We start from the raw sequence: 27,371 nt of genomic DNA, 5'->3' as shown, positions 1-27,371 counted from the left end.
GCAGCCAAGGTAGCTAAGTAACAAGTCCTTTTTATAGTTAATTTTATCCAAATAGTTCATTTTTATAGATTGTTTTTATAGTTCATTTTAGTTCATAGTGCAATAGTTCATTTTTATAGTTTATTTTATCCAAATGAACTAATTGTAAGGAAAGGTAAGATGAACTATTCAGACACTGGAAGGGATCTTCACCAGAGGGTTGTGTTAGTCTCGTGTTGGGTTGTCCTCCGGGATAGTTTAGTTCTGTAACACCCTGGGTTTTGCACACTTCCTTTACCTTATGTCTGCCTTGTGATAGTGCTTTGCTAAGCAGCATTTGCCGTCTGTAGCTCCAGATGGTTACAACCAGCCAGGCTGATCCCGTTCCATCCATTGGCTGACTTTGGTTAAGGGACAGATGGCACGTCCCCTCTTTTCTTATCTTTACCTCCTTGGCAAAGTCTATTGTTTTATTCTGCTCCACACAAAAATCACAGGCCAAAACATCCAGCTTTGTTGTATTCAGTGTACTAAGGTTCAACTTAATCCTGGGTGATTTTTCTTGCTGTAAGACTTCCTTGGAAAGAAGCATTATCAGTCTTGGTCTTCATGCGCCTGAGAATACGTTTTTATGTCCCAGTTGGTCTTAGCAGGTTCTCAGAGACCCACTGTGATAATACGTGACTTCTAGGAAGCCTATAGAGAAGAGGATACTTTGCTTCCATTTTCCCTGCTGTTCAGCTATTCATATCTTGGCACTTACGTGTCAGCAGGTGCGTAAAGAGCTAGGTTGTGCCAATGCCAAGACTGGCCCAGAAGAGACACTTCTTGTGGGGTACTTTACACTTGCAATATTTTTCGGGCTGTCCATCATAACCTATTTTTTATTCCTGGCCTCTGTGCGCTAGTCAAACAGTCCAAGATTATTCTGAGCAGGCACCGATAGCTATCACAACAGATGGACAAGTGTGTTGGAAACCAAGAAACTATGTACTGTATGCACACTGAGGGAACAGTGTACTGGTTCAGGTCATTCACATAACTGGCTGGCCAAAGTCTGCGTGTCTGTGGTTAGAACAAGGTGCCACTGATAAACTGCAACCTCAGTTTTAACTTTCCAAAGTCACAAGCATATGAAACGACTTATGCCTACACTATCTCACACACTAGTAATTTGTTGATCTTGCTGTGCTCACCCCATATTTCTTGCACTTTCTTTTACTGACCCCCCAAATTAGCCATAAGATCATGGGCCACATCAGTTCGAATTTAACTGAATACTTCCCTGCTGATGTCAGTGAAAGTCCTATTTGTTGCCTGTCAAACTTTAAACTTGGACTTCTCGCTACTGTGTAGACATCCCTGCTACTGTGTAGACATCCCTGGAAAATAGTCACTGAAAAGCTCCTGGCCAGGTTTTACTGCTGTAAACAAAAAGCCTTTTATTACTAGAAAACTATGACTCAAATTCAAGGTAAGAAAGCAATTGTGTTTTAATTAGAAGATTACTTACTTCGTTCTTTCCCCAGCTATGGTAAGCTAGAACTATTACTTCTGTAAGTTCTTGCGGTTTTATATTGTCTTTGCTTTTCAGACATCAGGGTATCTTTGAAGAATTTATGCACACTTTGGCAAGAATTTAGCCTAGTGCAAACTTTATCTGAGCCATCTGTCCTGTCCTCAGTCTAGAGGAAATAATAGTCTTTCTCTGGGCTCCTGGTAAATAGTCTCTGACAGGAACCAAGCCAAATTTCGTATTGACAAATGAGCAGGATACTAGACCTCTTTTCTGTGGATCCCAGTCCATGAATCGTGTGCTGAGCAGTTAAAGGTTAAATATTTTTTTTTAAAACAATAGTGTTTTGATGGCGGACATGAAAAAGTGCAAAGATGAGTTTAAGGGCTTCTGTTCAGGGGTGAATGTTTCATAATTATACATTCTATGAATTCCAAGTGATATTTTACCTGATTTTCCATTTGTTTTTTATCCTGTTAGTGGTGAAACATTATTTATGTGCCACATCTGCTACTAAAGTATAATACTCAGTTGTAATTTGGCCACAGGCATGCAAGTTAAAAAATGAGGTTTTTTCCAGGCTAAAAGTATAAAAAAAAGAAGAAAAGTTAAAACTGCTGTGAATGCAAGAATAATCCAAATTCACACTGTTGATTAAAGCAGGATTTGGTGAAAGAACAATGATGTCTGTGTCTGTCCATAGATCATTTGCTAAATGCCCCATTTTGCTATCTGAAATGTGTAGCTAATTCCTCAGAAGCATATATTTTAAGATGTCTTGTCTTTTCTTTTTTTTTTCTTCTTAGTTTGTTGTGACAATGTTTTGGAGCATCTATATCTACGACAGGGAACTGGTTTACCCAAAGCTGCTTGATAATTTTATACCAGCGTGGCTAAATCATGGAATGGTGAGTAAAGTAATGCAAACACTTCCTTGCATAAACAAAAGTGTAAGACACTGATTTCCTTGTGCATGACTCCGCATACACTTAGAGCTAATCCCCTGAGAAGTGATTAAGGAACATTGTCTGCAAGCAAGAATAACATCTTTCCTTCCTTGACTCTTTGAGTCATATTTGAATCCCTATTAGGTTGAAACAGTGGTGATTTGAATTTGTGTGTCCTACATCCCAGGCTAGTTGTGGGGATCTGCTGTTTTCTCTGATAAGGTACCTTTCCCAGAGCAGTGTCACCGTGGTCATGAGAAAATTTAATCAAAAGAGACTCTTCCACAAAACAGAAGTTCTGACTTTGACAAATCTTGCTCTAGAATGACAGAAACACTTAATTGAATGATTCTTTACCATTCTACCAAAGTATAATTTGTGATGAGAACGTTTTGGTTAAAATGCTTGTTCAAAAAAACTCACTATGCTTTTTGGACTTGTATGTTTTTAGGAAAAAATGAAAAATTACTCATTTCTCAAGTACACCAAACTCGTGTAGCAGAACCTGTATCTGAGTATTTTTAATAATGTGGAATTATGTGCATCAATGCAAAGTTTCAAAATTGCTGCATCGGTAATCATAAAAGTAGTTTCTTGAGAAGAAATCTGACCTTTTCATCCCTCTCTGGTATGTCAAGTCAGGCATTCTTTCTCTCAACTATATGTTTAAATGCTAAAAGAAAGATAAGGCCACACTTTGCTGTCAGGTACTTAATACTGTTTATGCAGCATTTGGAGCTGAAAAACATCATGTTTGCTTCTCTAGTTGTATCTGTGCAAAATGTTTCATTATTACTTTGTTTTCCATATCAAGGTGTGGCAAACCATTTGGCACTGCTGTTCATCAGCAGATGACAGCAATGCTCATCCTTCAGGGTGTGAGTACTGTATCACCACAGCAGATCAAGATTTGTCCACTCTGCTGGGCTTGATAGATTGGTCCTTCGTGGGGTGGGGCAGATGGCACTGCTGTTTATTTATTCCCTAAATTGTGTGTTAAAGGAGCAGTATGAGAGTTACTGCTGACAAGAGGAGCATCAGCTTCTGCTAGATACTGTTTTACGATGTTTTGAAAGGAACAGCGTGATATTATGTGTGTGTAGAGCTGAGGAAAGAGTCTGATGACTCCTGCTGTGTTTGTTCAGACTGTCCTCCCTTGAGTTTTGAGGTTACAAACTGAACACTTGCAAATGCTGCCAAGTCATACATACATTGATTTTTTCCCCACACCACATCAGTGCCAGCTCTGATGACATTTCTTCCAGGTGACATTCCACATACTGAAAGTGCCTATGCTGCAACATTTTTCATGAATTTGCATTGTGAAGCAGTTGACAACAAACGGCCCTGTGTATCCAGGAAGTCTCCTCTGTGCCATAACTAAAAGGCAATTCAAGCTCAGGTTGCTCTGTAGAAATGTATACTTACTGAAATATTTGAAGAGGGCTTTTGTTTGAGATTTTTGGACATAATAGAGTTTGCTGAAATGAATTGCATGCAAGCATCTTAGACTTTTTTTTTAACTTGAAATATTGTAGAAGGCATTTTTTAAAATCTTTTGTAAAGGAATTGTTTTCTGTCAGTCTCCATTTATCTAAGTGTTCCTTTAGCTCGGTCACAAAGAAAGCTTATGGCCGTTGGGCTTCTCATCACCTTTCAGTCTAATTCTTTCTGATGTTTTAGCCATCATTTTCTCCTCACTAGCTTTCATACTAATTAATTCTGATGTATTGCCCATCATAATATGAAGGGATTCTTAAACTACCTTGAGAATGCTAGCACCTCACTTATTAATAGTTACAATTTTGACATGGCAGATTTTAGAGAATATGATAGAGGTCCCCTTGGTGAAAGGGTAGGACCTCTGGGAATACAGTTTTAGAAAAGTCGGGATCCCTGGCTGGTTTTTTTTACTGAAATAAACATTTATTCCCATCTTTTCCTGCATGTTTTGACAGCAGCTGTGCACATTCAGTGATAATTTTTCTGAATGCAAGGGTGGCTGTGCTAGAGCCTAACCTTGTACAACAAAACTCACACAAGGGATTCATCACCCTTGGCAGAGTGAAATCTGTCAGTGAGAGGTGGGTTCTTCTGCTACTGCAGCATTGCTGATGAATCCCTCTCCTCTGTCACCTTCCCCCACAGTGCCTGGTGCAGCTCCTAAGGATCTAACCTCAAATGTTACTTCACCTGTGAACACTCGGTCCAGGTTTTTTCACAGCAGTTTCCCTAAACACTTATTTATCACAAAAAAAGCCGCAAAAAGTGGAAAAAGTAAAACCATACATTTTCCACAGTAAAAAGATTCCCTTCTTTAACTGAAAAGTCATATTTTCAAAAGTTTCTGACAGATGTATTATGACCAGCTGTAACAACTTGGTCAACTGTCAACATCAGCCAGCAAAATCCAAACATAGAAAAGGAATGAAAAGTCATGAAATCTGGCTGTAATAGTAGCAATTATATTTCTTTTAGTAATATGGGCATGTATCAAAATATTTGCGAGTATTCATACTTTAGAAGCACTTTAAGGTGACTGTCTTGAAGGCTGTGTGAGGAAATTGTTTGAAGGGCTGGTCCAACTCAGTGCATTAGCCCAAGAGAAGTGGTTTGGGCAGCAGTGTCTGCTGATTTGTTAAGTTATAGTAATTAGTTCTCATCCCCCTTATTCTTCTCCCCGTTTTCTATCTCTTCTCTGCAGTTACAATGTTGTCTATAATTAAAAAAACCTGTTTTCTTGAATACATAGTAATGTCTTGCTAATACTCAGAGATACAACTCTTCCATGGCAACACTTTTTCAACACCTAAAAAATTCCTAATTATAAAAGAATTCCTCTCTAGAAATGGAAAACATAAGGGAAATGAACCTCAGAGCTATGCAATCCCATTACCAATTCAGTCTTAATATTGTTTATAAAGTTTTGTAGAGAGAGGCTCATCATTGTGCGCAATGATAAAAGCCACAAGCTGTTTACCATAAAATTGCATATAGAGTCAAGAACTGTATTTCTATTATATATATATACGCACCATAATAGTTAAAAATATAATTCCTGTCTACAGAAAAATCTGTGTAGTAAGTGGTGCCTTGTGGTACCAGATGGTACCTCATACATACAGATTCATACACCTGTGAAAGGCATCACTAATAGAGTTGTACTGTGCCATAAAACTGATATATTTCATCATGTCAGTCAGTCAATTAATCTATAACCAATGGTATCACTATGACTTGAGAAATGACTAGGGGAAACGAATGACAGGGTTGCTGTCCATTTCAGCAGGACAAGGATTTCATCTCTGTTTATTATGTGAAGGAGCACATCTGAGTAGCTGAGGTTAAGCTTCTGTCAGTAGAAATAACTACCTGTCTAAAGAGAGCTGTTGGAGGATAGGGCTATGTCTCAGCCTTGATCTGTTTCTGAAGTGTCAAGTTAATTTCCTGCATTTATTAGTTATGCAGATGAATTCATCTTTGCTGGCTACAATTTTAGTTGCCAAATTACTGAACTCTTTATCAAAGATGTCGTTCGTGTTCTTGAGACTGTCCTGCAATTTGGATCCCTATCAACCCTTAATTCCACAGGCATATTTTCTATGGGAAATATTCTTTCCCATTTTCTGATGGCTGTCTATCTGATCTCTATCAGTATTAGGAATTTTTAATTAAAGGCTAACCTTTACGGTTTAAAACTAGTTTGTCGTAGTAATAGGATTTTTATCAACTCCTTTGTTGCACCTTTTTATGTTGGGACTGGACAGGATGATGCATGGATAACGTTTGTTTCCAGAAGTTATATTCTTTTCAATATTAGCACAGACTATAAAAATACAGGTTGCCCCTATTCTAACCTCTTGCTCACATAAACAGGTCTGTAGACTGAATTAATTTAAGCTCGAGCATTGATGATTTTGAGCCAGGTTACATGGCATGACTGCATGCAGTATCTGTCCAAGTTAGCATACCATTTCAGCAAGAGTCCTTCTTTGTTTTTCACAGACACTGTCCCAAATTCTTTTTAAAAATGTGGATAATCTTTTGTTTGTGGCAAGGAAGGTAAAATACAGAGATAGAAATTACTTACTGAGGAGTTTAATGGCTTTGGAGGTCAGAAACAAAGAATTGTCTTCATATGAATACTCTAGAGGGAGGTCAGGGAAGGAGGAAGGGGAATATGCTCTGCCTCTGTGTAGTTGGAAAATTGATTATTGTATGGGTTCTGTGCTACTGCGATCTATATGAGCTCTTCCAGTTTTGTACTCTATTCTTTTTTGTGCTGCTTTTGGGAAGCAAAGGCATTCCTAGAAAGACATACCCTCTCTCCTTATATTCAAGAGAATGCACAAAAACTGGGACAAATTGCAGACAAAGACAAGTTATGGAGAGGAAGGAGCCTGTCCGAGTGATACATCTCTACTTATTTCACAAGCTGGCTCTCTTTTCTTATTGCTGGCTGCTCAGCTGAAAAGCTCAGCCCACCAGAGAGTGAGACAGAGTCCCTCCAGCCATCTCTCCAATTGTTGTTCTTCCTGGCAGCCTTGTCTTAGGTCCAGTGGCTTTGGCTTGTTTGTTCCTTTGGTTTTACTGGTGGAAAGCTTTTTCCTTGATGATTCGACAAGTAGAAAAATAGAAAAGCCATGCAAAGATCAAAATTCATAGTAACCTGACATACAAAGATTGGAAGGTCCAAAACTGGTGCCGTTTTTGACAAACCCGTCTCTCCATCATTAGTTGGGTCATTTGCTGCACAGTGCTCTCTCTGATGAACAAACAAGGAGATGTCCTTTCTTTCAGGAAAGCATTTCCATCTAGCATGTTGCCCTAAAAATCCTTTTCAGAAATGACTCATTTGAAACAGTGCATTATACTTCTTGAGGATGCTTTCCTAATACAGCAACATCCCAGCTATGGGCTATTTTTGTACAATGTACTGCACCTTGGTAATGCCTCATGCTTATGTCTAGAAGATACTTACCCTTTTCTGAGATTTGTTTCTAAATCCAGTTTAAGGCTTTCAAGGATATTCCCACTCAAGTGCTCTTCTTAATTTATCTATACTGTTTTCGTATGTTAGGGGTGAATAAAATCTTCAGTGCTTGAGGAAGGAGTTCCCACTTGTTAAATAACTTGCAAAGTTTTCTGATAAAAATCAGGGAAAATTTGTAATTTAATTTCCAACAGAATACCCACTGCTAGATGGCTCTTATTTAAACATCTATCTGATGGAAAGAATAGCAATTAAAGCTGGTTGCCTGGGGACTCAGAATATTTGCAAAACCCGTGAAAGTAATGTTGTTGGATTTGTACACTACTTGCATGTTCATGCTGCAGTTATGTGGCTCTGCCTGGTATCCCTCCTCATTATCTGCCAGTTCCACCACTGGAGCGTGAATACAGTAGTATCAATTATCCCCCCGCTCTGGGGAGAAAAACAGCAGTGGTTTAAAAGATTTTTTTGATTTTCTGTTACTTATGTGAAGGGCTTGGAAATTGGTAGCGTGTCTAAAACCTGTGATAGCATAGCACCTGAAAATTGAGAGAGGCTGCTAGGTAAAAAAGACCAAATTATCTGAGTGGCATCCTCTAGGAGCATTAGGAAAACCCCTTTACCTAATACAGTAACAGCACAGCAGCTTTTGTGAAGTAGGAAGCTGGCCTTAACCATGTTACATATCTGCCAGAGGAGACTCATCAGGGTAAGGTGAAGACAGCTTTCTAACTGAACACAGGTGCTGAATGTTTCTGATTATTTGCTGTTTCCAGTAATGTAGAGAAAACATGCACACAGGCTCGTCCTGGTACAAATGAGCCCAATGTGTAGTAATGAGGGACCTTTTCTAAAATACCTTTGAGTACTTAGTAACAGCTAAACATATAAGCCCTATTCTAGATGTGAGCAGTGCAAATGAAAAGTCTGAGAGCTGAAATCCCCAGATGAGATATTTTCTGAAGTTTTGCCTTCTTCTGTTGACAAGGTCACGTAACTTGGTCTGTTAGCACAGAGGATAAGAGCATGTAGTGTCAACACCAAGTCAAGGGAGTGACTACCAAAGGAGGGGAGAAGGGGAGAGAGTCAGAGAGAGAGCACAAAAAAGGAGGTTAGGGAGAGGTAGTTGGATGAGAGGAAAAGATAGGCGGGAGGAAAGAGACGAATCAAAAAATCAGCTGATGCTGTTCCAACTCCTACCTAAAAAAAAGAAAAGAAAAAAACCAAAACAGATGAGGCAAGTGAATAAAAAAGGAGCCACAGAATAATGTAGACAAGCTGGAAGAGACTCAAAATGCTAAAGAGGACCCGGGGGAGGAGAAGGATGAGGAGAGCGGAAGCAAGGAAATAAGAAAAAGTAAGAAAGAGGAAATGAAGAGTATGTTTTCTTACCATATCTTTCCATCGCTTCCCTGGGAAGATTTCCCTGAGATCTATTAGTTAGAGGAGTCAAGAGCAAGGAGATGGCTTATTGATGCTTCTGTGAGAGGAGGAGAATTGCTTCTGTTATTGTTGGACATAGGTTTACAGGGTAGGTGAAGTAATATTTGCACAGTGACATGGCAGGAGCTTCAAATCCTTGTAAAATGTTTAGGATTAAAACCACCTGCAACGATGCAAAAGTACGAGGTCTGTGTTCATATAAATGGTATCTGCGTGAAATGGTATCTTTGCATCTCTGTCTATATTTTTATCTGACAATACCGTATGTTATCTAGACTGTCTGTTTGACAGTCAAAACATCAGTCCTTCTGTTGAAAACAAGCCTGTTCAGAGTGTGCCTTATTTTTTCATATCAGCTGTGAGGTGTGAGTTGCATTGCATATTAAAACAGATGCGCTGTTCACTAAGGGTTGCAGGTGTGCTGGAAGATCACATATTTGAAGCGCCAGAGGTAAGGAGGTGTACTGTCTGTATTTCAAACCACCCTGCTTTAACAGACAAAGCTAGTGTAACTCTGGAAGTAATAATTATGGTAATAGTAATAATACTGATAATAAAAGCTGAAAGCCAGATTTTCAGCTGAAGTGGCTCATACAAACATTTGGTAAAGCGATTACTATGGGCACAAAACAAATGACCAAAGAAAAGCCCCAAAAGGACATACAAAGGCAGCCTTAGACTTTCTGCCTTTCTCTGGGTGTGGAGTACATACTGAGCTGTGTTTTCCTAGAAGCAGGGTTTGGCACTGGACTGCTAGGTCTGTTTGTTAAACCAGTAGCAGCGTGGGATGGAAACTCATTTGGTTCATTCCCATAATTCTGACAATATTAGGAGCACCGGTTTTGTTTTAACGTTCACTTCCAGTGCAGCTTACATTGCTCACTGTAGTCACTGCTGGAGCCATGCACAGCTCTTTTGTAGTGCTTGAGATGGTACATTTCTCTGGTGCTACTACACGATTTATCAGATACATGGTTTGCTGCTTATAAATGTAAACAAAAGCTCAACTTTGAAATTGGTGCAAAATGCATTAATAACTGGTACACATTTTTGATAAAAATCCATGTGCCCTCCTCTCTTCTCTCTCAGTTAAAATCAGATACTTTTTTCATCTTTTGACATAATAGTTTTCTGGTTTATTTCTTGAGTATTTTTTCCAGAGAACATAGGCAGATAGTAGAATCAAACAGTAAGTCATGTATTATTATGATTAATGATAAGTATATTCAAACAATGTCTTTTATCAAGAAAAGAGAACATTTCACTGGAAAAAATTAATGCACTGGGCAGAGGATTGCTTGTTTTGAAGAAGGTTTAATATGTCAGCTGCCAGCTACAGGTTGTATACTTTAAAGCACCCCATACGCAAGCCATCCTAGAGGCGATCACTACAAAAAGCTTTGTCTTTTTAGCAGGCCATGCAAACACAGGGAAGGATGCAAATATTCATTTGAAGGTATAGTAGATTAATATGCATTTCTTGTCTATCTTTATGTATTTAAGAGACTATGCTTTGCTTTATGATTACAGTCAAACACAGTGTTATGTATCCTCGGACACGCTGGTTACCGTTCATTAGCACTCATTCAGATAAGAATTAGAATGTACCTATCATAAAAGTGGGATTGTTCTATATTGTACCCACTTTACTGAATTGTGCCGTTAATATTCACACATATGGCAAATATGACTTAATCAGACCACAAATATTTTGCAGCATTCCATGGTATCTCATTTATTTGTTTAATTTGCTGCTATAGCAACTGGATTCCATCCTTTTAGATTTCTTTTTTTCACAGACCTATGATCTACTTGGTTGAAGCTTGGCAGTCAGCTTTTCCTTCAATTGAAGACATATGCAGTAACTCAGTGACCAGATTTTTACCTATTTATCATTGCTGGAAAGTGGGTTATTTCATATGGACACAATACCAGAAGAATCAGCAGACCTGGTGAAGGGAGTCTGAGCCCAAAAGCTTATATGCTTTTTCCAGCCCTTGAAGTTGGTGGAATAAAAAATATTACTTCTCCCTGTATCCCAAGATCATTATCGCTACAGGAACGCTAATACGAGGAAATATTTTGACATTGGTTTTGTAACAAATTACCACTTTTTAAAAGTAACTTTTTTCTTTGTTAATTGCTGTCTTTTTAAATGTCTTTGTATTTGGAAACAGACATCATTTCTGCAGAAATCATTTCATATTCAGATGATTAACATGTTGAAGTAGTGCCACAGCAGTAATGTATAATACATGCTGATCGGCAGAAATTATGGATTTTGGGACGACCTTGGGAATTACTTTTGCTCGTGGTGGGCTGTGAGCTTTGACATAACCTGATGTCTGCCCTGCTGTTCAGTTCAATTCCCATATTTTTACTTATCCACATAGATACAAATAAGTAAAGGCAGTGTACATTTTTAGTAACTCCTCAAATACAAGAGACTCGAATTCAGGATGTAGGATGTAGGATGTTATTGACAGATGTGTAAGCCATTGCCATTAGTCATGCAGGTCTACAGTTATCCCTTTTACCTTTGGACATTTACCTAAAGCACCAAAGTCCCAGCCTGGTGCCCTACTTGGGGAAAGCCATCACCTTTCAGAGGTGTCTCTTTCTCTCAGAGAGACCATAAGGATGACTAAGATGGTGCTATTCCTCCCTCTGACACCACAGTTACCTGAGCAGGAAAAAGCTCAGCCCAGGATGTGGAGGTGTTTCAAAATGGCAAAAGGCAGACCAATGGCCAATATATCCTCTAACATCTTCGCAGCAACATTAACTGGTATCCTTTCGCTCTTCACAGCTTGCTTTCTCATCAAAACAAGTAACACTGCATATTTGAAGTGCTTTTTAAACTCTGTTTTTAAATTTCTGTTTTATTCCTAGTTCTGCCACTGTTTTACTGAATAAACTGAGAGAAATTATGTAGTGTTTGATCAAAAGCAGTTTTTATAAGTCTTAATTAGCTAATGTCTGCATTTTGTGGGGCTTTTTAATGACAGTTAAGAAAACAGTTCTGGCTGTTACAGGGTTTATAGCACTGTGGCTGATTCTGGTTATGAACCGTCCCAAGCAGGGCAGCTACAGTGCCAAACCAGGCTGCGTGCGCCTGTGCTCTGCTCTTCACTGTGCTGGGGGCTTGCCAGGTGCTCAGAGGTATTTCTCTTACATGTGCCTCAGCATCCTGTTCGCTCAGTTGCAATGAAGAGACGACTTGCCTTTTGCAAATTACTTTGAGGTTCATGGATGCAAATGCAACTAAGAGGTAGAGCTGGTATTTGTTATTGTCCATTCTTCTGCAGAACAGAAGTGATCTCCGCTTCAAATAATAACATTACCTATAGTTATATACCAAATTTAGTGCTACCAGTATCTCACAAAATAGGCTGACATGGTGCATGCTATAGAAAGTTCAAATATACATAGAAAGGAAATTCTTCATTGTCAAAAAATGTCTGTAATATTCAAATCACATCCTTAAGTTTTGTTTCCCACAGGAAGCAATTTTATGTGCATCGTGGGGCTTTTAGCTTTTTATTCTGTTATTTTGAGCTTTACCAGCTTCCTATAAACCCTATATGCAGAGTTCCAACTTGCTGAGTCACTGCCATGCACATTTTTGTGGCTTCTTTTGCAAATACAGTATGTAATGTAGACATTTTTTATGAACTATTTATGGGAAAGATGAAATATGTATGTCAGTCTACTGAACTTTGCATTTTAAGGCACTTTTTTAAACAAAGAAATGGGAAATTATATAATTTTCTATAAAGGAAACATCCATTAAATATAACTTTTTATTAATACATAGATTTACTGACGTTTCCATTAACAAACAAATTTTTGTTGGCTGCAAGTTGTTTAAAAATGCATACAGCTGCAAATAATTTTAGGAAATGAATATATGTATTCTTAGATCAGGGACTAAGGTGGATGGCATTTTGGTCATTGCTGCCGAAGCAGAGGAATGAAAGATGAAAAATAAGAGGGAATTTGAAGCAGAAAGAAATGCATGTGTCAGAAGTTAAGAGAAAAAGTGATAGCCTTAGAGGTTGTTAAGGAGGAGAAGACAGCGAGCAAAGTAGAGGAAACCAAATACTGAAATAAAGAGGTGATAATAGTATTCAGCTGGAGAGAGCCATAGAACATGGAGGTGATAATTGTGTGTACTGTACATCACTGAGAAAAAGCTTGAAAGGGAAGTTTAAAGTACCCAGTGTATATTGAAAACGTGACCCTTCATTTATCCTAGACCGACATGCAGAAATTCGGCTTCATTTGGTTTCCTGTGACCACTGTGCAGGATCACTGCAGAACGATTTTCTTTTTCCAACTTTTTAGTGTGTGCAGAAGTCAAAGGAGTGCCCTGTTTTGTACACTCATTCCCTTTAATATCCTTGGACCTTGTGGGTCTTTAGATCTCACAGTGGTTTGCCCAAGCACTGTGCTACTGTGCCTTCCACAGTTATACTCTCCATCATTTTGGTAGGATAGTAGGATATTAATATAGTAGGTTGGTTATTTGTATATTAATAACAATATTGGTACCTAGGACCATTTTAAAAAACATCTCCTGTAATTTTGTTTAAGCTAAGCATTGTTGATACAGGTAAGAAATGTTTAGTCCTCAAATTTCTTTCAGCCTAAATGAACAGGACGGGTAAAGACTGGCAGAAAAGAGTTGCTATTTTCCCTGTGTTACAGAGGAGAAACCAAAACATGGAATTTGTGGTGTGCCTGAGGCTACAGGCAGTTTATTAAAAGATTGAACTGCGAAGTGAATCTGTTTGCTTCATTAGGCAGTGCTTTTATTAAGAAATGATCCTCTCTCTCCAAACCAGGCAAAGAAGGCAAATTCATAGCAACTGAACGAGCACTCACTTGAGTTTCAAACTCATGCTCTATTGGAAGGAAGAAGTGACTCAATTTTTGAATAGAAAGATGTTGCTTAAAGTCCTGCTTCACTTAGTTACAATAGGCGTTTCATTATTTTCGTTTTGTTTATATTAGAGGCAGCACAGGTTCATCTCACTAACTGCTTTTGTGTTTGTTTTCTTTTAGTATAGCAACTACTGTCAACTCACTCCAAATGATTTGATTTTGGGCGTACCTTTTCTCCATAAGGAGAAAAATCCCTTAGGTTTCCATTCCTTCCCTGATGATGATTGATTTGAGAAGAGAGACTCTGACATGTAAACAGAAGGATGATTTAAGAAGGATGAACTTGGAAATAGAAAAGATGTCAAAGGAGAAAAGGTCCCTCTGATCTGCCCCGTCATTTGGAGTTGTTTTTTCTTTTGTTGTCCAGGAATGCTGTTGGGACCAAAGAAGGGGAGGTAACCATTAGTGAAAACCAAGAAAAGCTGAGAATTTTGCAAATTTTGCAAATTTTTTTAAGATCTTTCAAAAGTCTCTTTTATGGACCCAAAGCTATTTCAAAAGCCTTTCTAGAGGTGCAATTGCAGGTGTATGGCAAGAGGAATTAACAGTATCCTTAAGACAGAAAATAGCTTGTGCAAAAGTGCGTCACTGACAATAAAGTATAAGTAGTGGCCATGAAGAGTTGCGCTTTAATTATTTTGACTGAGGTAATAAGGAGATGTGTGTTTACTAGAAAAAAAATCACACCAGAATGCGCAGTGGCACAATGGAGAGGCCTGCATCCACTTTGGGAAGTACCTTTCTTCAGGAAAGAATTCAGTGTTTACCAGCCCTGTCTCAAATCTGAACTTGACAGTTTAACTGGCAATAATACAAATATTCACAGCTGTATGAAAAATGTTATTTAGTTCACAACAGTAGCCATGGTTACCTGCATAGTTTCATTGCCTTATTCATGTGTAGTTCTCTTTTTTCTCTGGAAATACCATTACCATGTAATATAATACTGTACAGCCTCTTGGTAAGTTTTACAGTGTAAGGAAGAACATTTTGCAGTGAACCTGAAAGCAAATTACATCAAATTGGCTTGTACATGGAAGATCCCACCTATACACTGCTAGGCAGACAAAGGCGAGTCTGAACACTCTGTGACTGCAATTTCAAAATATAAATAGGAATATGTAAAATTCCTTGGCATTAAAAAGTCTCTGACAGTGTTTTAACTGCACAACATTTAAATAGAACTAGTCCCTGCTTGGTTTTCTCACAGGTGACACAGACCAGACAGTTCCTGTCAGTACATGTTAGAATAGCAAATTATTGTCATTTACTCTTGCAGGAAATGTGAGCCCCAGCAACCCCACAGTGTCAGAAGGGTAGAAAAGTGCTATGATTTTACTCCTCTCTCTCCTTACTCTTGTCTGTATAACTCGGTGCACTCAATGCAGGTGTGATGTACTTGAGAATCTAGTGTTTTCATTATGTTCATGGAAACATAACTGATGTGTGGATGAGGCACTTAGGGACATGGTTTAGTGGTGGACTTAGCAATGTTACGTTAACAGATGGGCTTGATGATCTTAAAGGTCTTTTCCAACCTAAACGATTCTATGATTGTATGATTCTATGAAACCAGTCTCTTCAACATTACCGCAGAAGAATTCCCAATCATATTCTAACCTTTGCTAAGAAAATAGTACTTAATCTTTCCAGATATCTCAGGTCACTTTGCAAACAAATTAAACTTTATAGGAGTATTAAAGACAGTTTACTTAGGCTTATATTTTCTTTTTTTAATTGAGAGGTGTGACATTCATTCTGAAGGAATAAAATCACGTATCTCAGTTTAAATGAACAACAGCAGCAAAAGGAATAAAGGGTATTTGCTTCTTTCATCTGGCTAATTTGTCTGAACTCTTTCAGTATAAGGTTCCTTACTACTGTTGTAGAGAAAACTTACTGGACTAAATATAAAAACTGTATTTAAAGATCACGTTCCTTTGCATTTTCATGTAAACAGTGAAATCTAGGAATTTTATAGGTATTGCATAGAGATTGAACTGAATTTCTAAAATGATATTTAAAAATTACTGATGTAACCTTATGAAGCCTTGTTGAAAGCATGATAGAGTTTTAATATACTATCCAGACCTGTTTTCACTGCGTCACCCACAGCAAGAAGGAAGATGGCAGTAAGATGAAAATTTCTATAGCGAAGCCGGCTGTTACCATAGTCCGGCTTCTGTTACTGCTGTAGCGCTGCCAGCTTGGAGCTATTTATAGGCATTAGCCTGTATCTATCCATGCACGTGGATCTACTACTTACTCTCTTCAGAACTAGTTGTGTTCCTGAAGAAGTTGGTCTGAGGTTTCAAGCTTTTTTTTTTCCTTTCAGAGACCAATTTCTTCAGCTGTCCTTATTACCAATTAGGAGGAATTGGGCAGGCATTCTCTCCCTGACAGAGCTTTTGCATCAGCTTTCCTGTACTCGCCTAGAAGCTGGAAGGCTCAGCTGTGATGGTTTCAAAATCTTCAAAAACAGTTTCTTAAAGTACAGGACTCTCTCCATCATCTTACGATTTTCACGTCTTTTCCTCCTTTTCTTAAGTGAGAATGATATACAAAACTCTTCAAAAAGGGTATTCAGTTCCATTATCTCAAAGCTATAACTTGTCTCAGTTAAAAAAAAAAGTGCCTCTTTGTCAGAGATCACAGGCAAACCTTTGGTTTTCTTCTGGCCGCAATGGAGTGTTTGGTGCTGTGCATGATTTGTAGCAGAAATAAAACCTGTTCTCTTTCATATTCCTGAGTACCTGATGATGAATGCTGGGCAATAAACCCTTTCCCCAAGAGCCAGTGCTTGCTTGGGGCAGAGGTATTGTTTAAGTTTGCTGCACCACAGCACGGCTGGAGCCTCGTGTGGTCTGCAGCATTCTCTTAACACTTCATGCCTACGTACACTCATCCATAAATTCGATAAAAGCCAGCCAATCGCAGCCTTTCTGCATCCTGCACTACACCACCTTTATCCATGACATAAATCCCGAAATGAGGTATACTTACTGGCAGAGTCTGAGTGAGAGCATGCTCCCCTGACATAGTAGCAGCAGCAGCAGCAAGCTTCAGGCTGCAGCCTTGGGGTGCGTTATGTCTTCTGCCACCTCGTGCAACACAATGATGTAGCACTGTGGGCAGAAAAAAGTTCTGGTAGCTGGTAAATTTGCAGCAATGGGCTCAAAGCTAAATTAAACCGACAAAGTAAGATAATGGAACAAGTATTTGAGTGATATAAACCATCATCTCTTTCATTCTCACATTCTCAGTTCTAAAGATTATTTCTCTGCCACATGGTTTAGGCACTTTGATGATCTCATGGGGGAGGGTTTTTCCTGCTTGAATAGAGTGGAGGACATTCTGCAACTATTAAATTGGTTCTTTTCCCTGCTGGTGGTGATTTTTTAATAAGTATCTTTATAATATCTTGGTTTCTTTAGTTACTTGTGTTAGTTTGCTTTTGAAGAGCATTTAACTTACCCTTCTCGCTTTCACCTAAGAGTAGCTTGAATGTTAAATAAAGATATTTCTGCAGAAGCGTTTATGCAGCAAATAATGCTTTGATAAATTCATGACTGGCTGCCTTCTGGAAGGGTAGTAAATTTTACTATCCAAGACTTCGGTAATTTTTCCTCCATGTTAGCAACTTAAAACCTTTTTCCCAGCTCCACTCAGCGCTCCCACCTGCTTTATTTATCTGGTTTCTTCTTTTACACAGTTGCAAAAAATACATACACATACATGTATCTTCTTCCCTCCTGCAGTGTTTTGTCCCTTGAAGATTTGAAGCAGTGCATTCAGTTTCTGCTAATACAGTTCTTTCCATGGCAGCAAATTTTGACTTTGCAAAAACAGAGGTTGCTGTAAGCTGTTGGTATCCAAGGGGAAGTTGCAGCCTCACAGCATCAAGTTTGAGTTTTAGCTGGGACTTCCGCCACTCATATGTACTTAAGCTCTCCTAAACAGTGGAGATGTCATGCTTAAATTATTTTCAGCTTTTGACATTTTCAGTTCCGAACTTCCAACCACTGAAACATGAGGTTTCCCTATTATTTATTTCAGGGGACAGGTTGAGGTGAAATGTCAATGTGAAGAGGAAGGGAGAATAAAGTCCCCCATACAGTATTATTTTGGTATCCAGTGTCCAGTTAATACAAATAAATCAGTTTTACTAGAATTTGTTGGAGCGTTTTTGCTGCTAAAACTCAGACCACATGGGAAACCGTTAACAATCTCCAGATGTGAAATGGAAAGGACCATCAGCAGCACAAAAAAATTATATTTTTCTCAGTGAGGAGGGCTGCTGCAGCTGGGATTCACAGAGATGCAAAGAGAAGGCAGCTGTTCTAAGAGCATGAGAGAGTCAACAGTCGTCTTCCTTTTGCTGTGTTCATAGCAGGGCTTTTGTCAAACCTGTTGTCCTACCAGACCTGCAGGGAAGGAGCTGGTGAGCTACCCAGGGAGAACTGAGCTGAGCTGTGTAGCACACACCTCGAGCCAGGGATCAATGTTTACCTGTTGTTAGTGCTTGGGGAAATGGCACCTGGGGTGGCATTAGTTGTATGTTGAGTGAAGCCTCGTGGGACTGAAACGAACCCAGAATCTTCTTTCCTTTCTTTTGCAAGTCTGTCCACAGGGAAGCCTTGGATGGCATTTGGCACTGTCTCACTTTTCATGTCTTTATCAAACTCTGGTCACATAGAGGCTCTGTAAGGAAACTAGATGCTGGGACAAGGAGTGGGTTGGAATCTCTCCTCTCGCCAGATACTCTGTGACTAAGTGCATTTCTTTCATCATAACCTTTTCCACCGTGCTGATTGAGAAACTGGATAATGATGATACACAGATCCTTTTTCAGAAAATTTTATGGCCCTGTTGACTTGTTAGGAGCATCTGTGTGGCTAAGTGAGATGTCCTGCTTTTAAAAGGCTGATGTTTATTTGCACTGGTTCCTACAAAAGTTCAGGGAAAATGAATGGGCGTAAAAATATGTCCACCACCAAATAGCCTAAGGTTCAGTACAGAAAGTTGTACTTAGAACATGCTATTATAGACATGTTGTCAGGGAGTATTCCTGTTGCACGATATTCTGAAAACATCTCTGTTTGCCTCAAGGGAATGCCCGTCTGCCCTTCTTATGATCCATGGGAAAAAATCCCCTTGTGTAAAGGCAAATGGAGAGTTTCCAATGTCTAATATCCATCCTGTTTTTGTTCCTAGTACAACAACTGAAGTGGTGTGTTCATGAGAATCATACTAGTGCACAACAGAGAGGGAAGAAGGAGAGTTTTCAACTTTTAAGGTCCTATGATGACAGAAAAACTTAACTTTAAAGGCATTGTTATCATCCTACTTGTTTCTGTTTTGCAATTAACATGCCTTTTTGAAATGTTTACCATGTTATATAGTTTATATGCAGTAGCTGCAACACTGCTTAAATCCCACTCCCCCTGTGCCTCTTTCTGAATACTCTGCCCAGTCAGCTGGGCATTCTTCTTTCAAGGAACTGTCCACCCACAGAAACTAATGACACAGGATGCTTTCAGGAGCTATCCTGTGGAGTAAGTTGTATGTGCTAGTATTGCTCATGCACCAGTCCTTCTTACTGAGTATTTCTTTACATAATCTCAGTGAAATATGGCATGCTGGTGCCAGTATTTTTGGGCTCTTCACCAGGTGTCAGTGGTCTTGAGGGTAAGCCTGCAAGCGTTAATATATGAACAGTTAGGATTAAAAAGAGCAGAGGCTCAGAAATATGCAAGTTTTGGAATTCTGCCTTGGTAGTTTAGTCCTTAGGGCCTCAGTTTTAAGCTCTTCTTCACATCATGAAGGATTGGAAAAACTTTTTTATTGAATAAAAGCTGACATTATCTACTAATCATGTAAATTGAGGATCTGATGCCTTAAAAAAAGGGGGGGTCAACCATTCCCCGAAGAGACTATGTCTCAGTAAGTACAGCCTGTTGTAAAAGAAGTTTTGTTTGAAAGGTTAACTTGTATTTATTGGTTTTACCTTTGTCTTCCTTATTTTTATTGAATTCTCTGTATAATATAAACTTCTCTTCTGCTGCTTCTTACAAATCTTAAAATACTTTCAAAAGTGTTCTTCTGTATTTATGTTTCTGGAGAAGTGGTTAATCCTTTCTGCCATATTAATTCCTTCCCAGCACCTACCATGTTGGGTCAGATTGTTGCAAGTGGAGTAAACGTCTGAATTTCGCTTTTACTTTACTTTTACTTTGCACTTTTACTTCAGTACTTCTTCACAGCATTAATTCAGTCCTGTGGCATAAGCCCTTTTGGAAAACATTCTTCCCTCAGACCACGTTCTGTCTTCTTTGCTCAAGCTGTGCTTTTCTTGTCAGTGTAGAGCTCTGTGCTGACAAACAGGTTTTCAGTGTTTTGCTCACTCTACTTTCTGTAAAGGCAAACCATGTGGTTGCAATGATATTAGCACCATGCACTTTATTTGCCCTTCTTTGCACGTCCGATGCACATTCTTACCACCTTTTTCATTATTCTACTCCTTAGATGCCGAGCAGAGAAAACAGTGTGACCACATCACTCCTTTTGCAGTTGGAATTGCTTTGGTTTGGTTCATGCCACCGAGCAGGTGCTGAGAGTTTGATGGAAGGGAATGCAGGTTGTCCTTTCGGAGCATTTAAGCTCCAGCCATGTCCAGTGAGCATGTCTTGAGCCCTCCTTCTTGCTCCAGAAGAAGAGAATCCATGATACAGTTTGCCTCAGAGTACCACATGCAGCAAGAGGACCTTATGCCCATCTACGCTGCAGTAGTAGTCACCGTGGCCGGCTGTGTCCTGGTACTGTGTGGTACAGCTCTTGTGCCCACATGCTGACTCAGTCCTGAAGGCAGCACAGCTAGGTCCCAGGGGACAGCCCTTGCCCCTCGGCCAGGCTTTTTCAATGGGACTGAGGTGGCTGTACTGCCGCTGGCTCCAGTGTGAGCACTGTGGGTGCTATCTTGGAAATCCTTGCACCACGTTCCAGGACGTGGCACAGACGTGCCTCCTGTCTCCTTATCTGCAGAAGTGGGCTAGAGTGGCTGGCTTCCTGGGTAGGGGTAGGTGTGTCGGTATGGTATTTTGCAGACAGATGCAACTTTATTTTGTATTGTGAGCTGGCCGGGCATCAGCCAGCTCCAAGCCAGGAAGAAGTTATTAGGTTGTGTATCATGCTAACCACAGCTACACAGCTCCTGGTTCGTTGTTGGCATGGATTCACCCAGACTCAGAGTGAGTTCTCAGCTACCGACAGAATACCACGCAGACAAACCCAAACATTCATGGCATTTAAGGTCTGCAAAGAATATTAGATCATTTTGTCTGACCTCCTGTTTAACACAGGCCATAACATTTCGCTTGCACCTGTAGTGAGCCCAGTAATTTTTGTTTCACTGAAGTTTATCTTCCAGAAAGGCATTTGGTCATGATCTGAAGAGATAAACAATCTTCTGTTTTCCTTAGCAGCTTGCTGCTGTCATTATTCATTGTCACTGCTAATTCTTTTCCAAATTTCTAACTTGTCTGACTTCAGCTTGTTACGCTTTCCACTGCTACGTTAAAGAGCCCTTTATTCTTTGTTTTGTATCGCTGTTTTCCATACGGGGAGATCTTGTGAGTGTCTCCTTTTGGATAAACTGATCAGGTTAAGACCCCTGAGAGTCTCATCTCAGGAGATGCTCTGCAGTCTCCCAGTAGCACTAGTGGCACTTCTTGCCCCTGTTCCAGTAATGGGGGGCACCTAAGCTGTCAGCGTGCTGTGATCTACACATATCCATGGGTCTGGCGTCCCCTCGCAGTTAATTATGATCATCCCTAAAAAATCAGCACACATACAAGGCAAGACAGTCACCACCTACCTTTCATGGAGCACAGTGCTGTTTATTTTAGGAGCAAAGCCTGAACAGAGACAATACGCTGTATACGATAAATAATTTACACGTGGTTGACCTAGCTGACTAGCTGTAACACTTCACCCACTTATGGAGCTATTATAGACAGATGTGAGCTCGTCGCTTGTTAATGCCACTTTATGTCTGTGTACAGTTCCCTGGCCTTGGACTAATTTTAAAGCCCTCCCAATCCCGTATTCTTCTTGCAATCAAAAAAGTTCTCCCCCAGGAAGGGCAGCAAATTCTGCAGCTTAGCTTACCTGACTGGAAGTTTGCATTAATTATTCTTTTTTTTTCCTGTGCAGCCTCAAATAAGCAAGTCTCTGTTTCTCTCTTATTTGGATAGAAGGATAGAGCTTACCACAGATATATTGTATATACTCATAAATGCAGTACAGGTAGGGCTTTCCAAGGTCTCACATCTGACAGACCCAAACACACCACTACTATATAGACATGCAGCAGTCTGCATAGCCATTATTCACAGGTTTTCATATATCCATAGATTGTATTTACTCTTTATATAATTAATGGAGGCAAAAAAAAATGTAATGTTTCGTTCTGGGTTTTTTTTTTCATTATTTTGTACCAATATATCTTATTTTTATATATATTTCAAATTTTAAATCTGGAAGTCACAAAACAATTCATTCTGAGTTAGTTAAAACCTGAACTGCATCTTCCTATGGGTACTTCACGGTTGCACTTGTGTTTCTCCAAACTGGTCAGTCTGAGAGGAGGAAAAACTGTTATGAGAGTTGTGGTCTTACCTTACGGTTTCAAGGTAGTTTCTGAAGATGATGGGGAAGTGCAGAAAGGTTGATGCTAAATATGCCAGGCACAGTAAATTGCTTACCAGGTGTGACTTGGAATTTTGGATGGAGTTTGTTTATTAAATCCCAAATTGGGGAAAGAAGGTTGGGAAATCATTTCAGAAATGAAGGAGTCTGAAATGTTGCTTGAATTTAAGCTGCACTGGGAATTTAATTTAGCTGCTTGCAGGCTTTTCAGGAGCTAGCATGAGAGAACCCTGTTATTAAGATGGGTTGGGAAATGGGTAAGTCTTCCACCTGCATGATGGTCTGTAGTTCAGCCTTATCACATTGGGCTCAGCGATGCACACATATTTGAAAAGAATTGTTTCCTTCAATTGCAGAGTAAAATTGTGTAACTTATGCACCGTAGGGGGTCAAATGGCAATCGACAGGAGCTCTCCTGGCTTAAAGTCAGTCAGTCTGCAAGGTATTAGTGTTGCAGCCTAGCAGGGGACGTGCATAGGTACACTTGTACGGGGCTTAGAGCTTGCATATGTTCCCATGTGTTGCATTGCACACTGCTTTGTGGTATCTGATTCTCATCATCACTCTTGAGGATGTACCCAGACCTGGGGTGCACCTATGCCATTATATTTGGATGATGGGGTGGGTGGCTAGCTGAGGGCATTCATTAACCTAATTAATTCCATCACTGACTCTGCATTAACCTTTGAATCCATTACCTCTCTGTTTGCTTTTTATGCGTGTCACAGGCCAATCTTCCCTGCAGGCTTTGCGTATCAAGTTATTTTACAAACAATACACCTTCTCCCTGTAGAGAGATTTCTCCCCAGAGCTCTAGTGGTGAAGTCTAAACAAACAAACAACTAAAAACACTTTTAGTAAGTTAAAAAAAAAAAAAAAAAAAAAGGCCTGCTCACAGAGTTCAAAACTATCCCAGGTGTTGCTGTGGTTAAGTTACTGGCTGCCTCCTCGGCTTTGTCATTGAAAGCTAAACGAGGTTTTTTCCCTGCTTACAGGAGAGATGAGCATCATCTCTAGTTTCTTTCAGACTTTCCTAAGTTGTTAGAAAGGAGACTGCTTCTACCTTGCACTCCTTCCAAATATGCCTTTCTATGGAAGTCTGCAAATCCCAGCAGATCCTAGGATTACGTTTTCCAGGATTCCTTCTAGATGAGATCGAGCGAAGCCCTGCCCTGCCCATGCCATGGTCACTGCTCTCGGGCACTGCAGGCACTCAGCAGCCTGGATTCCTTCCCAAACCATGGGCTGCCACCCGAGACTGCTTCCTCTCACCTTTGTCCCACGGCTCTTCTTTGTTTAAGACAACCTACGCAAAGGCGTTTTCTGGCCTCTGGTACATCCCTGTTACGTCTTAAAACACTGCTGCACACTTGCACAGCCTCTGAACTGGAACAAGGAAGACTGACAGCCTCTCTACTTCCCTCTAGAAGGAGGATGAGAAATGTCAGAGGTTTCTGTCTTTTTTTCAGCAACCTTTTCAGAGCAATGCAGCCAGAGGGGATAGAGCTGGAATATGCTGAGTTTTCATAGCTCTTTTTTTCTGGTTTGCTCTTAACCAAAAATTTCCTGGTTATCTAAAATCCCACCAGAACCACCAAAATTATTACATTGTTTGCATGCATTTCCTTGTGTTGCTTTTGGATTGCAGTATGAACTGCAGCGTAACAGATGTGTGTTCTGTGCATTCATGTTTTTTTCTTTATTTGAAAGTTCCTGGTCTGACCTTGTAAAATCTAGGGCCTTTCAGAAAAGATGAATTAGAGCCTTTAGTTTCCAAAATCTCTCTCACACATAGACATCTGGGTACACACACCCATACTGATGATGTTTTGTTTATAAAGAATTTGTTTTTTACAAAATGTTTCTTAATGCATTTTAAAGAGATAATTAAATATAGTATATGGTGTCATACGAGTTATTAAATGTCTTCTTTAGTAGAAGTTGGTGATTACTGGAAGTGTGACTGGCAAATATAAAATGTGTTTGAACTTGAGAACATGGGCCTCTGGCAGACAAGAACATTGGCTATTTGGGCCTCAGCTTCCACATAACATGAGTCAAGTGAAACTTGGCACTAGTTGTACTGTTTAGTCTTTAAACATTTTTTATAAGCCTCCCTTTCTCTCAGTGAGATTAGATCAGGCAGTGAGATGATATTCTGAGCAGCATGGACTTGTGTTTGTTGTTGCAATAGTCTGTGGAAGATAATTTTGGAAACAATAACAAATTATACTCTGAAAGGAAAAAAAAGATTAAAAATTTGTCAAGTTTGCCTCCATAGACTTGTAGTCCATTACAGTTCTCAATATTAAGGGCAGAGAATAGCCATGTAAGTAAATTTTTTAAAAAGTTCACCCCACTGTTAACTTAATTTTGGTTTCTCATCCCTCCCAAATGCAATCTTCTAGCAAAATCAATAGCACATCTAGATGAAAATGGAAGATGTAGCCAAAGTTCAAATCACTAAACTCCAGTCCTTCCAGTCCTTCCAGATTACTAGGAGAAGGAGACCTGAACAGGTCTTTGGGTGGAAGATGGGATGGCAATATGAAAAAGATAACTGTAATTTAAATATGAAGAAATACATAGTTCACAGGTGTTGGAGCTGTGGGCAAGTTTCTACACTGAGCTTCTGGAAGGGTCAACTCGTGTCCCAGAGAACGGAGGAGCAGTGGAGGTGTCAGGCTCTCAAAGCCCTCCTGTATCTTTTCTGCACCATATGCTAAAAAGACTTGTGCAGTGATTTGTGTTCTCCACATCAGTGATTTACACAGGCTACCTACTGGGCTGTGTGTGGAGTGAAGTTCCATCGTGGTGTGAGATACACCTCTACTTCGGTATACATTATGCTTAAGGAGAGCCATACAGTTGTCCTCATGGAGCTTATGCTAGAGGGATCTTTTCTCCAGTTGCTTCTAGCATCCCTTTTTAATGCTTCATTCCTGTTCACATAGTATAAAAGCACAAAAATAGAAGTAAAGACGTCTTCTGTATTGTCTTCCTTTTGGTCAAGTTAAGAAAGCTTCATTAGTTCTCTTGGATTGTTCTTGAAATGAAGTTCAAGTTAGTTTTTTTCCTCAGAGGGGCCAAATATATGTCATTCAAAATGCTAGATAATGCACATAACGAGGAAAAGCTTATAAAATCTGCACAAATTTAGTTCTTGTCTCTGAAAAATATTTCATTAATATTACGTCTTTAACCTTCCCATGCTGTGAACATACTCTGCCAACCCTGCAAAACATATTACTATTTAATTTTACCATTTGATATAGCTTCTTTTTTTGATATATGCAATGAAATCTTACCCCTTTGACATCAGTACAAGTTAGGCCATTCCTTTCAGTGCAGTGAGGAATTGCCCAATGGTTTGCTTTTTAAGAAGCACGTTCATAAATTTAAAAATACATAGAATTAAGCTTTTCTGAACAAAATTTTAAAACATTTTTCTCAAATTGTGTTGAATTGCTCTTTGATATTTGCCTGCCTTATTAAGTTCTTTCCTTATCATATGTCATCTTATGTGCTGTCAAGATGCAGTGTGAATTTCTTCGCGGCAGTAAACAAAATTGCAGAAACTTGCTTTCAGTCACTGGGCTTAAAAAAGTAAGTACTGCAGTCTGAATTGCCAGATCCCTCAAAAAAGGTGTATTTCTTCTAAGCAAGTGACTTGAACATGCACGTGCCGAAAAAATGGATGTCTGTGATACATTTTCAGAAATGTGGCAGAACTGAAGCGATAGGCAGTGCATGTACACAGCTGAAACTGGAAGTAGGTAGTGAGCATACATGTGCTGTGCATTCCTCTAGGCCAGGTGCCAAACAGAGTAGATCAGAGGACTGGAGCTGTATAGTTAATCCTGCGTTGACTTATACCTAATTTCCTAATTCTGTTACCTGCTGTATCCTCACCTAGTCACTGACGCTATCCCTTCATTCACTTAACCTCAGTCAAGTTGTACAGTTGGTAAACACATGGAACACCAAATGGAGACAGACTACTGAGGAAAGCAATACCTTTTATTTTTTGTTGAAATAATGACTTTTATTTGGGCTGTACTTAGTTTTTAAGGATAGTTACTGGCTTTATCTGAAAATAAATACACTTAAGTGGGCTGTAATTTTTAACATATATTAGTAAATTCTTATGACTTCATTCCTTGATCCAGCAGAAAGATGAAAAGTTAAACCATGACAGAGAAAACTTGTGTTCTTATACTAATGTAATTTCTAATTTTGGATGACAGACTGAAAGAAAATAATTAGAAACATGCATAAATGGCTTAGGAGCTCAGTGATGTTTCTTCTTGATATTACAGTTTTGACACAGAAGGAAAGGACTTCGGCTATTGAAATGCTGAGAAGATTTTGCAACTGTAATCTCACCGAAATACTGTCTGCGTACCAGAAAGAGGCAACAGCAGTTTTTTGTCATGTCCCTTCCTCTCTGATGATATATAAGCTGATATGGTTCCTCAAGACTAACAAATCATTAAAATTTCAGAAGTAGTTGCAAAATTGCCACAGCTCTTGTTATCAGTTGTGGCACCAGTAGAGTTTTCCAGTGAGTACAACGTCTGAACAGTGGTTCAAACAGCTGGATAGACACAATATTACATGGGTCGGCAGAAGGCCGCTAGGGATGTTACAGGGTATGAAAGACTTTCTGATACGGAAGTCAGTGGAAATGAGATCCTTACCCATTTTCTCCCCAGGCAAACCCTCTTTGTGTTCAGGAACCAACATTGACATTTGCCTGAGAGAGCACTGAGTGAAAATAACAGACAATAAAGGCCGTCTGGATTTGGTCAATTGTGTATGTAAAATAACGTGTCCTGTT

The 27,371-nt window shown here is 39.4% G+C and overlaps 1 protein-coding gene across 4 annotated transcripts in view; it reads left to right on the top strand.

The window, feature by feature from the left end:
• The window catches only part of AIG1 (androgen induced 1), a 127,480-nt gene that overhangs the window by 43,902 nt on the left and 56,207 nt on the right, over positions 1-27,371 (top strand). For 3 of the 4 annotated variants that reach the window (XM_059832928.1, XM_059832915.1, XM_059832908.1), the window contains one exon: positions 2,302-2,403. The exons of the other annotated variant lie outside the window; for it this stretch is intronic. In XM_059832928.1, the coding sequence (XP_059688911.1) occupies positions 2,302-2,403 (102 nt within the window). The remainder of the gene's footprint in view (positions 1-2,301; positions 2,404-27,371) is intronic. 4 annotated transcript variants of the gene reach the window in all.

Source organism: Gavia stellata, chromosome 2 (assembly GCF_030936135.1).
Source record: "Gavia stellata isolate bGavSte3 chromosome 2, bGavSte3.hap2, whole genome shotgun sequence".
In the NCBI taxonomy this organism is placed as follows: domain Eukaryota; kingdom Metazoa; phylum Chordata; class Aves; order Gaviiformes; family Gaviidae; genus Gavia; species Gavia stellata.
Note: the sequence above shows the minus strand (reverse complement) of the source record. Positions and strands in the feature narration are given on the sequence as shown.